This window comes from Caloenas nicobarica, chromosome 3, assembly GCF_036013445.1.
Source record: "Caloenas nicobarica isolate bCalNic1 chromosome 3, bCalNic1.hap1, whole genome shotgun sequence".
NCBI classification, from domain to species: Eukaryota; Metazoa; Chordata; class Aves; order Columbiformes; family Columbidae; genus Caloenas; species Caloenas nicobarica.
Window position 1 is genome coordinate 31,759,917 of NC_088247.1, and position 12,444 is coordinate 31,772,360.

Genomic DNA, 12,444 nt, shown 5'->3' on the forward strand with positions numbered 1-12,444 from the left:
GCATGGGCCCTTCCCCCGCCCGCGCCCCTCCGCGGGGCGGCCGGCGCTCCGTCCTGCGGGCAAGGGGACCGCGCAAGGGTCGGGTCGGGGCGCCCCGCGGTGCCCCGCGGCAGCCCGGCGGGGCAGGTGCCCGGCCGCGCTCCCGCCTCTACTCCGCGAGCGGCCGCCTCCCCTCCTCCTCCTCTTCCTTCTCCCGCAGCATCGCCGGGCCGGGCCGGGCCGGGGGCACCGCGCCGTCGCGGCCGCGGCTCGGCGGGGGGCTCTGGGGAAACGCTCCTTCTCCTCCGCTTCCCCGGGCGGCTCTGGCGGTGCGCGGGGGCGGGGAGGGAGGGCAGGGCGGGCGGGGAGGCAGGAGGGAGGGTCCCCGCGGGCGGGGGCCGAGGGGGCTCCCGCCCCGCCCCGCTCCGGCTGCCGCTCCCGGGCGCCGCGGGGAGGGGGCGGCCGGCGGAGCTCCGCGCTCGGCGCCCTCGGGGCGCGGCGAAGGGCCCGGCTGGCGGCGGCGGGGGCTGCTTTCCTTCCGCGGCGCGGCTGGCACCGCGGCGGGCGCCAACTTCGGCCGGCGGCCGGGACGCCTTCTCCGGGGCAGCGGCGACGGGCCGGGCTGGGGGGGACGGAGGGATCGTGCCCGAGTACTCGCCTCTCGGAGCGGCGCGCAGCCGCTCGCTTCATTTTTGTTGTTTGATTTTTTTTTTTTTCTTTTTTTTGTTAACGGAGGAATATTTTTGAGCTCCGCAGATGTAAGAAGTTGTAAATGAGGCGGCCGTTTCGCGCGGGTCCCCTCGGTTTTCCCCGCTGTCGCCCTCCCGTCCCCTGCCCCCGAGGGAGGCAGCACAGCGCGCTGCCCGGTCTGCCCGCGCTGGCCGGAGCCGCTTCCCCGCGTGGTTCTGCCGTGCTGCTCCCCTGTGCATCGGGCGGACTTGAGAGCTCCTTTTAAAAAAGCATTTGTAGATGAGAATTTCATACTAATCCACCTATCTTTATTTTGAGGAAAAGGCATTCATCAGGTGCAGCAACGTGCACGAAGTGCACAATCTGAAACCTTACGAATCCTTCCTTACCAGCGAAGTTTCCGATGCGTTTTTCAGCATTCCGTGCTGTCTTAACTAAACACAGCTTGAAATATGCTTTTAAAACTTCATGTGGCAGAAAAACACAGTGCCACCTCATTAGTGCGCACAAATTACTGAATTCTCCTTAATTTTATGATTAAAACATTTAACCTTGTATAGATTAAATCGTGGTCTCACTGACTTGTGGACTATTTGAGATCAGAAACGGAGTGATTAATCATTGATACGTTGACTTATCGGAGGGAATAGTGTGGGTTGAAGGAATCAGTCATGTCTTCATACCAGCCTCCTTGGCTGAAACTTCTGCCTTCCTTTCTGTTTCCTATGCATCCTTTCATTTGCATGTGTATAACAGATGCAGATAATGTGGACAGCATGTATATCTATCATTCATATCTATCTAGCAATCAATTTGTTATTCGACAGGACGTATTAACCCAGAGGGCTCACACACAGAAAGAACCTTGAAGTGATGTAATAGGAGCTGAAATCCATGTGAAAGTGAGGGTGACACATGACCAGGCACTGAACATCTAAATGAGGAAACATCTGTGTAGCAGAGAGACAATTAGAGTTAGCATGTTTACTGGAGGAGAGGAAAGGTTGTTATGTGATTAATGAAATAATATGGAGGAATGCAGCAAGCATAAATAGTTCTATATATTCAGATCAAAGACATCTTGGACATGAAATTACAGTTGCCCATTTTGTGCTGTTGCAGTTTATCTGGAGGACAATCATCTGAACACCGTCTCCCTCCAATGACTGAACATACCATTGTTTTCTCATTTACAGTACAATCCTATTTACAGAGATAATTCCTTCAAATAATGCAAACATATGTATGAAAGCAACATACAAATAAGCTATTGCTTGTTCTCCTTTGAAAGTCAAGAGTCATTCAGAAAACTTAATTCAGAGTCAGTCACTTCTAGATATTACATGATAACACATCAGGACCCTAAAAACCTATTGGGGCAGAACCTAGAAACTAAGGGTTACAAATGGATGTGTTTAACTGACATTCTTCACAGTTAAAAATATTACAATAAAAATATAATTTTTATCTTTATTTTTCATATAAAAATATTTTCTTTAGTAGACTTGTGTGTTGTATCCAGAGCTTAGCCTGGAGAGAATACTTAATAGTTTATGGCTATAAGACCTTAATAAAGGCAGCAGTAAGAATAGCTGAATGTAATTGCAGGAGTTTAGGAAGCAGCACAAATGCTGACTTAGCACCAGGAGGTATCCCCATGAACTCTTCGGTGTTCTTCCATCTCTTTAATTGCGTTCCTGAAAGCTGGTAACTGTGTGTTTCTGTATGCTTGCTAGTGTCATATTTACTGCTCCTAACTGTACACAAGATCTGTGATGTAACGATATGAGACACTTGGCTGTTTGATAACTATATTTTTACCCCAGAACCATTTTCACGTGCCACAGAACAGACTTAGAGGTCATGAGTTGGGTACATCTGGTGCGATATCAAATAATGCAGTGTCATTTTCTGCTGGCTTTAGGTATGGGTTATCTTGATGGAAAAGTAAAAGATAATGAAGGCACCGCATACAAGTCAAATGTTATTTATTAAACTGTTGTTTCTTGATAAGCAAAGCAAAATGTTCTTCCTTTGGAAACTGGAAGAACCCCATCAAATAACCACTCCATTTGTGGGGACAAACTGTCTACAGAGATAGCTTTTTCTGCTAAACATCTTAGCACTGGTTATTATAGAAATTGTCACATTTGATTTGAGGCCTCAGGTGCAACTCTGAAGCAAAGGACGACTTTCTAACTTGTGATGGATGGCACCAATCATTGTGTGACTCAGGCTGTGCCTATGGTTTCATACACAATATGCAGCACAGTGAATATTCTGGGTTGTATCAGGCTGTGTGGGCAGGCATTTCGCTTCGGGATCTGGTCCAGAATTGTTCGTTTGCAGTAGTTTATTGCTTGGCTCATCTATTATGGTATGGCTGATTGCTGCCCCCATTCTCCAAAGATTTTTGTCAGAGATGTGTCAGGACTTCACACCTGATTTTTCATTTGTTTTTAAAAAAAACTACCTCCATTTCAGTTGCGTGCTTGACACAGTGCTAGAAAGCAGTGTGTGTGTGCAAGTGTGCATGTGCACGTGCATACAAAAGAAATCTCATCCCTGGGAACATTCTCTACAGGCTCTCACATTGGAGCACGCTGCAGACTCTTTGCCTCGCACCGGCTGGACACAGTTTGTAAGAAATTGTAATGCTAGCCAGCAATTGCATACCCCAGTTTCTTCCTTATTCACTGGTTTCAGTCTTTCCAACATCTGTAGAAAAGGATAGGCATGGCATAAGACTTCCTGTAGCTGTGCCGTGGATGTGCTGTTCCACTTTCTCTAAAATAATTCAGTTCTTTTTACTTTTCTCCCGCTCACTACTCAGGGTCACCCACCCTCTGTCTAGGGGCTTCTGCTGTCACCCAGCCTCTCCGCTGGACATGCTGTGAGGAGCAAGCTGGCCAAGCCTTTTGCCTTTTGAATTTTCCCTCCATTTCTGAACACCAGGATTTGCTCAAGCTAGGTACGACATTACAGCCTGTTCTTTTCAGATAATGCTTGGAGTTATAGACAGCATTTGAAATAAAGCTATTAAAATGGATTGTTTTGTAGGTTCTGTGGCTGATAGAACCATTACAATCCTATGGGAAGCAGAAGCAAAACCAGTTGGATAAACATATCAAAATGTGCAATTATTTTTAACTAGTGGATAAAACACTGCAGAGAAATAGTTCCTATTTCACATGGCTGTAATTGAATAGAGTAAACCCAAGGATGGTTCATTTCTTTGGACTGCTTCATGGTTTTCATTCAACAGCAGCGACTGGTGATAACTGAAGGTGGGTGATCAGCTCTGGCATGCAAAAGTGGCTCATCAACCTCTTTTCTGTGATAGGTAAAACCAAATACCAGGTGACTCAGATCAGAGCAGGCAAAATACTAGCCTGCCTGTCTAAATTAAATATATGCAATGTAGTTTCTAGTGTTTGAATGTAAACCTTTTGGTATCCCTCAGTAAATCAAAATGTGCGATCAGCCAGAAAAAGAGCATCTCACAGGGGTGTCAGAGAACATCCCTGTCTACTGCACATTCAAGGGCATGAACCTCATCTCAGTGGAACCACTGTGTATCTAGGGATTTAAATGAGAACAGGTTTATTGCACATTAGCAAAGGCCCAAAAGACCAATGCTTAAGCCAGATGTCCCAGAGAGAAAGTAATGTTCTGCCATCTGACAGGCACAGACTGCCACCCTAAGTGTCTGCACAGAGGTATCTTGGCATCAGTGAGTGGCAAAGAAAGCAAAAAGGAAGCAGCAGCACAGGATGCATCAAAAGTGTAATTCTGTCTGTCCTCTTCTGCTTCTTTAGACTTATTTCAGCCTCATTAGATCGCCTAGCACTTTCTCTAAGAGAGCACATTTTCCTACACTATCCAGCAGTGGAAGCCCCCAAGAAATGTAATCATCCAACTCAGAAGTGAAGGCCCCGTACTCGCTGCAGGACACTGTGTGTCAGAAAAGACAGGCAGCGGAGACCAGGCTGGGTTTGCTAAAATAATGTATACGGGGTCTGTTCTGTTCCAGAAACAAGAAACCAGCTGCCTGAGCTGACAATGAAGACCAAGATTGCATGTTTATGTATGCACATAGGCCATTTGGAAATAATTTTCTCTAGCGCTTTGTTCCTTTTCCTAATAAGCCAACTTGTTTATCACTATAGCAACCAGTGACAGATTCCTGGAAAGAAGAGCTGCAAATGCCCATTTGGACCTCTGTGGTCAGTCACAGGGAGTTGGTACGAGCAAAGTGTCATACCTGCCTCCCAGAGCTCTGAAACGCCATGCAGGGACAGAGCGGGGTGAGGCAGGTGTGACATGGTGTGACAGTGCGAGGGGGACATACAGAGTGAACAGGGCTATGCATAGCTTGATGGAAACCATCACAAAAGATAAACATGGTTTTAACTGAAAATGAATGTGTCATATGTAAGGCAAAAAAAGTTTGAAATGCAGAGCTGAATCCCGAATGCAGAAAAGATTCAATTATCGCTCTGTGTGATGGGCTTTGGTGATGAAGACTGGAAGAGGTGGGAAGTGGATGTGCAAAGAACCTGCTCAGGGGAGGTTCTCCAGGTGTGGGTATGGATGGAAATCAATGCTCTCACCAAACATCTGCTGCCTGCAAACACCTCTGAAACTGGTGCCAGTGAGTACCTTGCTGGTGCTGAGCCACCTTTCAGGAGACGTCTCACAGCTACGGCGTTTGCTCAAGTGGCAAAGGTTGGTGGGGCAGAGCAGATGTCATCTCTGGAGATAAAATTCAGAGGTAACTCAACGACACAGACGGAAAAGTGCTTATTTGCTTTTCAGCCTAGAAAGCGGTGCACACAAAGAAAACCCCTCTATGTTACAAGAATATTAGCAGAAACACAAACTCGGGCATTCAAGGATCAGAAGCACTACAATTAAGATTGACTGTTGAACCTTGAAGTAGTCTCTTCGGGCACTTGCCTTGTGATTCAGCCTTTGTACCTTCAATCTTCTTTTAAATGGACCTTTTTAGATACTATGAAGAAGATCATCCTAAGGCTGTTTGGCTATCACTCCCCTGTATTCATATAACTGGTTTCAGAAGCCCCCGAGGTCTCCCTGAGTCCTGGTACTTGGTCAGTTTGCTTATATTTTTAGCAGGCCCAGGATATGAAGAAATGAAAGTTAAAAGCTGAATAGTTGAAAAAGGCTACTTGACCCTTGGTCCTGAGACAAGGAGGGTTGAATGTTTTATTCCGTGTTTTGTTTGTAATGCAATGTTATATTAATGAGGTAATGTTGTTACAGCACCAGTGTCCTAGCATATGTCATGCAAGCTTGTAAGGAGATGTAGTATCATCCAGTAGACTACGTGATACAGTAAAAAAAAATCCAAACAGGTAAATTTTCAGACATACAAGCTTTTCTTCAGGTCTGAAACAGCAACTTACTGAAATCTCCTCAGAAGAGGAACGATTCCAGGTTACTCCCCAGAGTTATTCCACATAAAGAAAATGTTTTCTTTCATCATGTTGCGATTTTTTGTAAGAGCCTCAAGTTGATGAATTTTGTTTGTCCTTGAGAAGTCAAAGGGTCTGCTCCAGTTTCCTCTGAAATCACAAAGAAACCTTCCGCGCCTTTATCTTTCAGATCTACATGAGGCCTTGTTGACAGAATAAATTGTATTATTATGACCAGATGTGGACTCAAACCAGCGTTACTGAATGCAAGCAAACATCTCTGCAAGCACGCTTCACCCTACCTGAAAACTAAATCAGCCCTGTGTGAATCTATTATCCTCTGTCTCACTGGCTAAAACCCCACCTGGGCTGACAGCAGGGACACCGAGACAGCTGGCAATCACCATGGTAAATGGGTATTGTATGACAAGGCTTGCAAACTGTCTTGCAAGGCAGCTGGCTGGCACATTATGAACCAGGAGACAGGAAAGAGTCTTGGTCTTGACTGGGGACTTGGTTTCAGGATACAATATTTTACTTCTGGCTTGGCCTTTGCTGTATGGAAATAACTGTCTGACACTGGCTCTATTTTTTATGAAGATGTATTTCGAAAATTGGTGTTCGGAGTGCACCTCTGAGATGACAAGTGGTTTATGGAACGTTAGCGTCTGAGCAGACAGAAACTGGCAGATCACTTCAAAGACCTTGAGTATATACCTGCCTCCCCAAACCCCCAGGGAGTTTGGGGAGCTAGCTGGCCAAATTTGGGATATTTGGGATATGCTATTATATGTCTTGTATATAGTAATCATATATGATTTTGGGAGACTTTAAGCAGGCAATGTGAAAAGGCAAGTATGAAGGTGTGGTCTCTGTCCAGTAACATTACAGTCCTAGAACAGCTGAGGATTTATCATGGCTAGGGGAGAGCAGGCACCTTTTCAAACCATCTCCTACCTAGGCTCACATTTTTCTCATTGAGACAGGCTTGCCTATACAGATCCATCACCACAACGAAAGCGGAATTTGCTGCATCCTGGTGCAGGCTGCAAATGTGGTACTTCAAAGGCAATGAAGATGACATCTTCGTCATGGATAAGACAGGCAGTGGGAAAAGGGTCATGCTATATCAACACCAACCAGAAACTCATGCACTGGGAGTGTTACTCAAAACTCTGCCTCTTTTTTTGTGTCTGGAATAGACTAGACCGGAGAGAGGGACAGCTGGGCTTGGTCAGCACCCAGTTGGCCTGCATGCCCATCAATCTGTCTGTGGATTACTGCTGCCTTTCCATCTGCTCGTGGTATCTCCTCCCACACTGAAATTCTCATTAAACCCTAGCAGTGGTCATGATATCGTAAATATACATGTTACACAGTACCCTTGTGCTAAGCTTGCAAACTCAGCTCGTGATTAGCTGGGCTCAACGGCACTGAAGAACTGAATCTATGTTGGTGGTGTTTGTAACACTGCCGCCGAGCTGCAGAGCTAATATATTCCTCCTTCCCTCTTCACTCCCTTTCCCCGTATTTCTTCTCTGCATTGTTCCAGCAGGATGTCCCTGGAGCTTTCCAGCTTGTCAAGCACAGCACACTGCTCTGTGCTCGAAAGCGTACGGCCAACAAAACAAAGAGCTTGCAGCTGAAATTTGAATGTGGCACAAACTTGCTTTAAAAATCAAGGTGTGTGCTAGGAAGAAAGAAATTTTAGAAATGCCAGGCACAAAAGGTCACGTAGTCCAGCCACTGACCTCAAGCCAGGAGACATTTGTCTGAACTTCCTGTGATCATAATCCAGCCATTTCCTGATGTATTGTCCCACTGTCCCAATGGTTAGAAAGTTCTCCTGATATTTAACATAAGCCTTACTGTTACTATATGTTCACAGGTTACTGTCTCGGTGCAAGTGGAGAATGACCACTTTCTTGTTGATAGCAACCTTTTACACAGCTAGCGGCGACTCCTCCCCTTCATCTCTGCTTTTCTACAAAAAGCATTTCTTTTCCTAGAAATTATTTTTTTAATTCATAAGTAAGACTCTTATCCTTATGTCTGTATATTTCTTAAAACATGAACTCCAATCCAAGAAATATTGTTCTGACCAAGATCTTAACAGTGCCATGTGAAGAACAGCATTTACCACCCATGACTTGCCTACGATACATGGAACAGTTCCATTCATTTTGTTATCTCTTATAGGTCCTTTTCTATGGTACTGTTCCCTAGCCAGGTTTTCTGTACATAATCCTACTCCCTCCTTTCTAAAGGTGGCAATATGGCTGTTCTTGTTCTTGTTCTTGTTCTTGTTCTTGTGCTTGTGCTTGTGCTTGTGCTCGTGCTTGTGCTTGTGCTTGTGCTTGTGCTTGAGGATTTTCCCCATTCCCCATGAACTCACAAAATACTCAGTGATTTCTGAGGTTTTGTCACAGACATGGGAATTTCAGTAATTCCCGCTCATCCCAATATTCCTTAAAACATTATTTTCCTATTCTAGCCTGTTCTCTCATGATTAATTTTAAACTCCATCAGGCAATGGATCGTAGATCATCTTTTTAGGAAAGATTGAGCCATGAGACAAGACATTGCACCTCAGTGTTTCTTAGGCTGTCATTTTTGACAGCCTGTCCTGACTATTCATGTTATTTTGATGGAATTATAAAAGTTTTCTGAAATCTCTTTTTCATTACCTGAAAACAACAGACAAGTCACCATCCTCGATACATTCTAATTTTGAAAATTTGTGATAAGATGACTGTCATTCTGAAATATGATCAACAAAATGCCCCACGGGATTATTGCTGAAGGTGTGGTGGAACTAAAAGCACATTTTTCATGAACAGCTGGGATAAAATACAGCAGCAGAGACACTTTCCTTAGACTGCTGGAAGGCTCATACATTCAGTTCTCTGGTGATTTGGTTTGCCTTTGTGCTTTCAGTTGACATATGAGTGTAGGAAAAGATGGGAATAAGACTTTGGGCAGGATGCAGGAGTGCTCATTGGATAAAACAGCAGACCAGGGATGGGAGAGGTATCACAGCCTCCCAAATCCACAGTACCCTGGCTGTAAGGTAGGAAGAAATAGCTGCATAGATCTGAAAAATCGAGCTGGTGAAGGCCTGTAACAGATTAGAAGTGTAGACCCTGGCTCTCCAAGGAAGAGGAGGCACGTCTCATACCTTAGAGGGGGTGGGCAATGGGAGGAAAGGGCTCTTCTTCATCACAAGGCAAAGGATGAGGACACGCTATTATTCCGAGGAGTTATTTTTCAAGGACAATTTGCCCTCAGGCACTGTTGTTTTGTTAATAAGGATGTAGCCAAGCTAAGCAATTTTCTCTAAGTCACTGTGTGCATTTCTTTCTCAAACCATGTCCATGGCAAATTATGTATAATTGGGCTGTAAGGCTCTCGGTGTCCTGCTTAATCTGCTGTTTACTGATATGCTCTTTATCAACACTGACAATTTTTTTCATGATGATTTTGTCACCTCTAACAGAATGTAAACAGTGATTATGTAAACAGCTTATACTCCTATTCACCATGTTCAAACACTCAGATTTCTTTTTAAGGGTGAGGGTTGGATACCGAAACGTGGTAGCACATACCAGAATTTAATAATTAGGGCTGGATGAACGTGCCATCTTGCATTAGGGATGAGCCAGCCCTGCTGTGCTCTGCAGGGGCTTGCACGGAGGACCGTAACTTCAGATGGCACTTGGGGCATATTGTCAGCTGGATCATAGAATCATAGAATTATTGAATGGTTTGGGTTGGAAGTGACCTTGAAGATTATCTAGTCCAGCTCCCAGTCCCCTCCTTCAGAGAACGGGGCTGTGCCAGGCATTTGTATGCTGGGGGTCTTCTCTGATAAGCACAAGTAGCAGGTCCAAAGTAAAAATATGCCCCTTTCCAACACGATGTGCCAGTGTAATGATACCATGTCTTTCACAGACATGAAACATGAAAATTAGGTCTTTCCACAGGAGATTTCTTGCCCTACAGCTGGAAATTCAATACATATCAGTGATATAACATATGCAGAAACTTTCATTTATTTTCTTCCCTGGCAGGTGGAACTTGAAGGATTTGGGTTTATAGTTTTATTTTAAGGAGTATTATTCTTTCAGAAATCCTTGACCAATTTTAGCATTTGTGAAGAATAAGGCATCTCATCCTTTGTGGAAAGACAAGGCAAGTAGTTTTACCTGTCACAACCTTCCTCTCAAATTACTCTATTTGGAATTCTCAGGTAATCTAGTTTAACACAGTTTAGCTATTTTCCAGAAGTTTTCACTAAAGATGAGATATTGTATAATTCTCAAATGGCATAGTTTAACACACCAGCTCTTCCAAATCTGCATTCATGTTCTATTATGTATAGCATAAAGACAAAAGCCTCATGAACTTGCTCTGTTAGTGGTGGGTACTGGAACTATACCATTTCTTATCTATTATTCGTTCTTCCATTTTTAGTCCTGTTGTTATTCCAAAGAGGAGTGAAATTATTCCACTACTTCACAGAAATCTCTGCAGTGTGAGGTTGAAAATGACCTCAAGAGGTCATTTCATCTAATGATTTCCACACATTTTCAACCAGTGGATGTGTGCCCAAGTTCAGAATATTTCCCAGGCTACCATCCAGCTTTATTGGCACACTTTTAATGGGAAATAACTGCATCGTGATTCTGTACTCCAGTTATGGGTCACTGAACCCCAGGCTCATGGACCACCACGTGTCCCAGGACCTCAGTACGGACATCTTCAGTCCAGGAAAAGCTGCTCTGTCATCTCCTTCTGTTGCATATTTGGGTGTATACTGCTGCCACCCGTGTATTTCACACAACCTATACCTGGCTCTCCCATTTTCAAGGTAATCCTCAGACCTGAGCAGAGAACGAGCTCTGAGCAGACAAACTGCCCTGGCGACTGTCGGTTCCCAACCACTGTCCTCACTGAATTGCTCTGGTCCTTCTCTGGACGGAGAAGCTGACACGCGCCCACCATATAAGAGATCTTCCTGTAAAGCCGGGAGCTGGACAGAGGCTGCCACCCCCAAACATCTCACCCAGGTCAAGCTTCTTTCTGTCAGCAGGCTGAGCAATCTGTGGATGGCTGGCAGAACAAGCAGCCCTGATTTAGTCTATCGCCATCCTTGAGGCAAAATTGAATAGATTTACACCATCCTCAGCTGCTCTCAAAATCTTTCAGTGTAGAGGATGCCAGCAGTGCCTACAGTAACCAATGCTTAATTGTCCTTTCAATTAAAAGGACAAAGTCTAATCTAAATTACCTTTGCTCTCAGCAACTGAGATTACGTATTTTCCTGCTGATTTTGGAGGAAGAGCACATATTTTGTGCATGTGAAAACTCACATAATCCTTGTCTTCTTTCTAGAAAAGACAGACTCAATTCTTTCAGCCATTCTCAAGAAGTCATATTTCTTACTATTCCTGTTGCTCACCTCTGAGCTACATGATTCATAGGCCTATATTCTTCTAAAAATACCCAGCCCAAAAATGGACACAGTTTTCCAGCTGAGGTCACTAGTGTCAAGCTGAGTAAAAGAACCACTTCCCATATTTTATACCTGTTAATGCATCCCAGAAGGGCATTTGAATGTCTTGCAACAGTGCTATATTTTGTGCTTGCAATTGCAATCCATTGTCATCTTCTGTATCCTTTTCTGCAGCAGAATAAAACAGATCAGGGCAAACTTCTTCAGGGCCTCATCTCTTCTATCATTGCATTTAAGTAAGCCACTGAATGATAAACTCAAATAGCAGTTCACAACCAGTTGTACACCCACCTCGATTTTTTTCTAGGTCTTTTTCATTCAGCCAGATTGTGAGAACATTGTGTGAGATTGTCAAAAGTTGTGGTATGGTCAATATAGAATGATAGAATCATTTTGTTTGAAAAAGACTCTCAAGATCTTCAAGTCCAACCATAACCTAACTCTGGCACTAAACCATGTCCCTAAGAACCTCATCTATGAGTCTTTTAAACACCTCCAGGGATGGTGACTCCACCACTTCCCTGGGCAGCCTGTTCCAGTGCCTGACAACCCCTTCCATGAGGAAATTTTTCCTAATGTCCAATCTAAACCTCCTCTGGTGCAACTTGAGGCCATTTCCTCTTGTCCCATCACTTGCTACTTGGGAGAAGAGACCAACACTGTCTGTGTTTCCCCATGTTTTTCCTAGGTTTCTAACCACGTTAAGGAATTCTGTTAGAATGGAATAATGTGATTTGCTTTTAACAGTACTGTATATTGTCTGTTTTGTGACTGTTCAGTGAGACTATTTCCAGGTACGGAAGTTAAACTCATCCATCATTG

At 44.4% G+C, this 12,444-nt stretch overlaps 1 protein-coding gene across 1 annotated transcript; it reads right to left on the reverse strand.

The window, feature by feature from the left end:
- Positions 1-148: 148 nt before the first annotated feature.
- Positions 149-961, reverse strand: LOC135986914 (uncharacterized). The gene has a single exon (XM_065631470.1). It carries the CDS (start codon positions 959-961, stop codon positions 149-151), a length of 813 nt encoding a protein of 270 aa, XP_065487542.1.
- Positions 962-12,444: the final 11,483 nt, after the last annotated feature.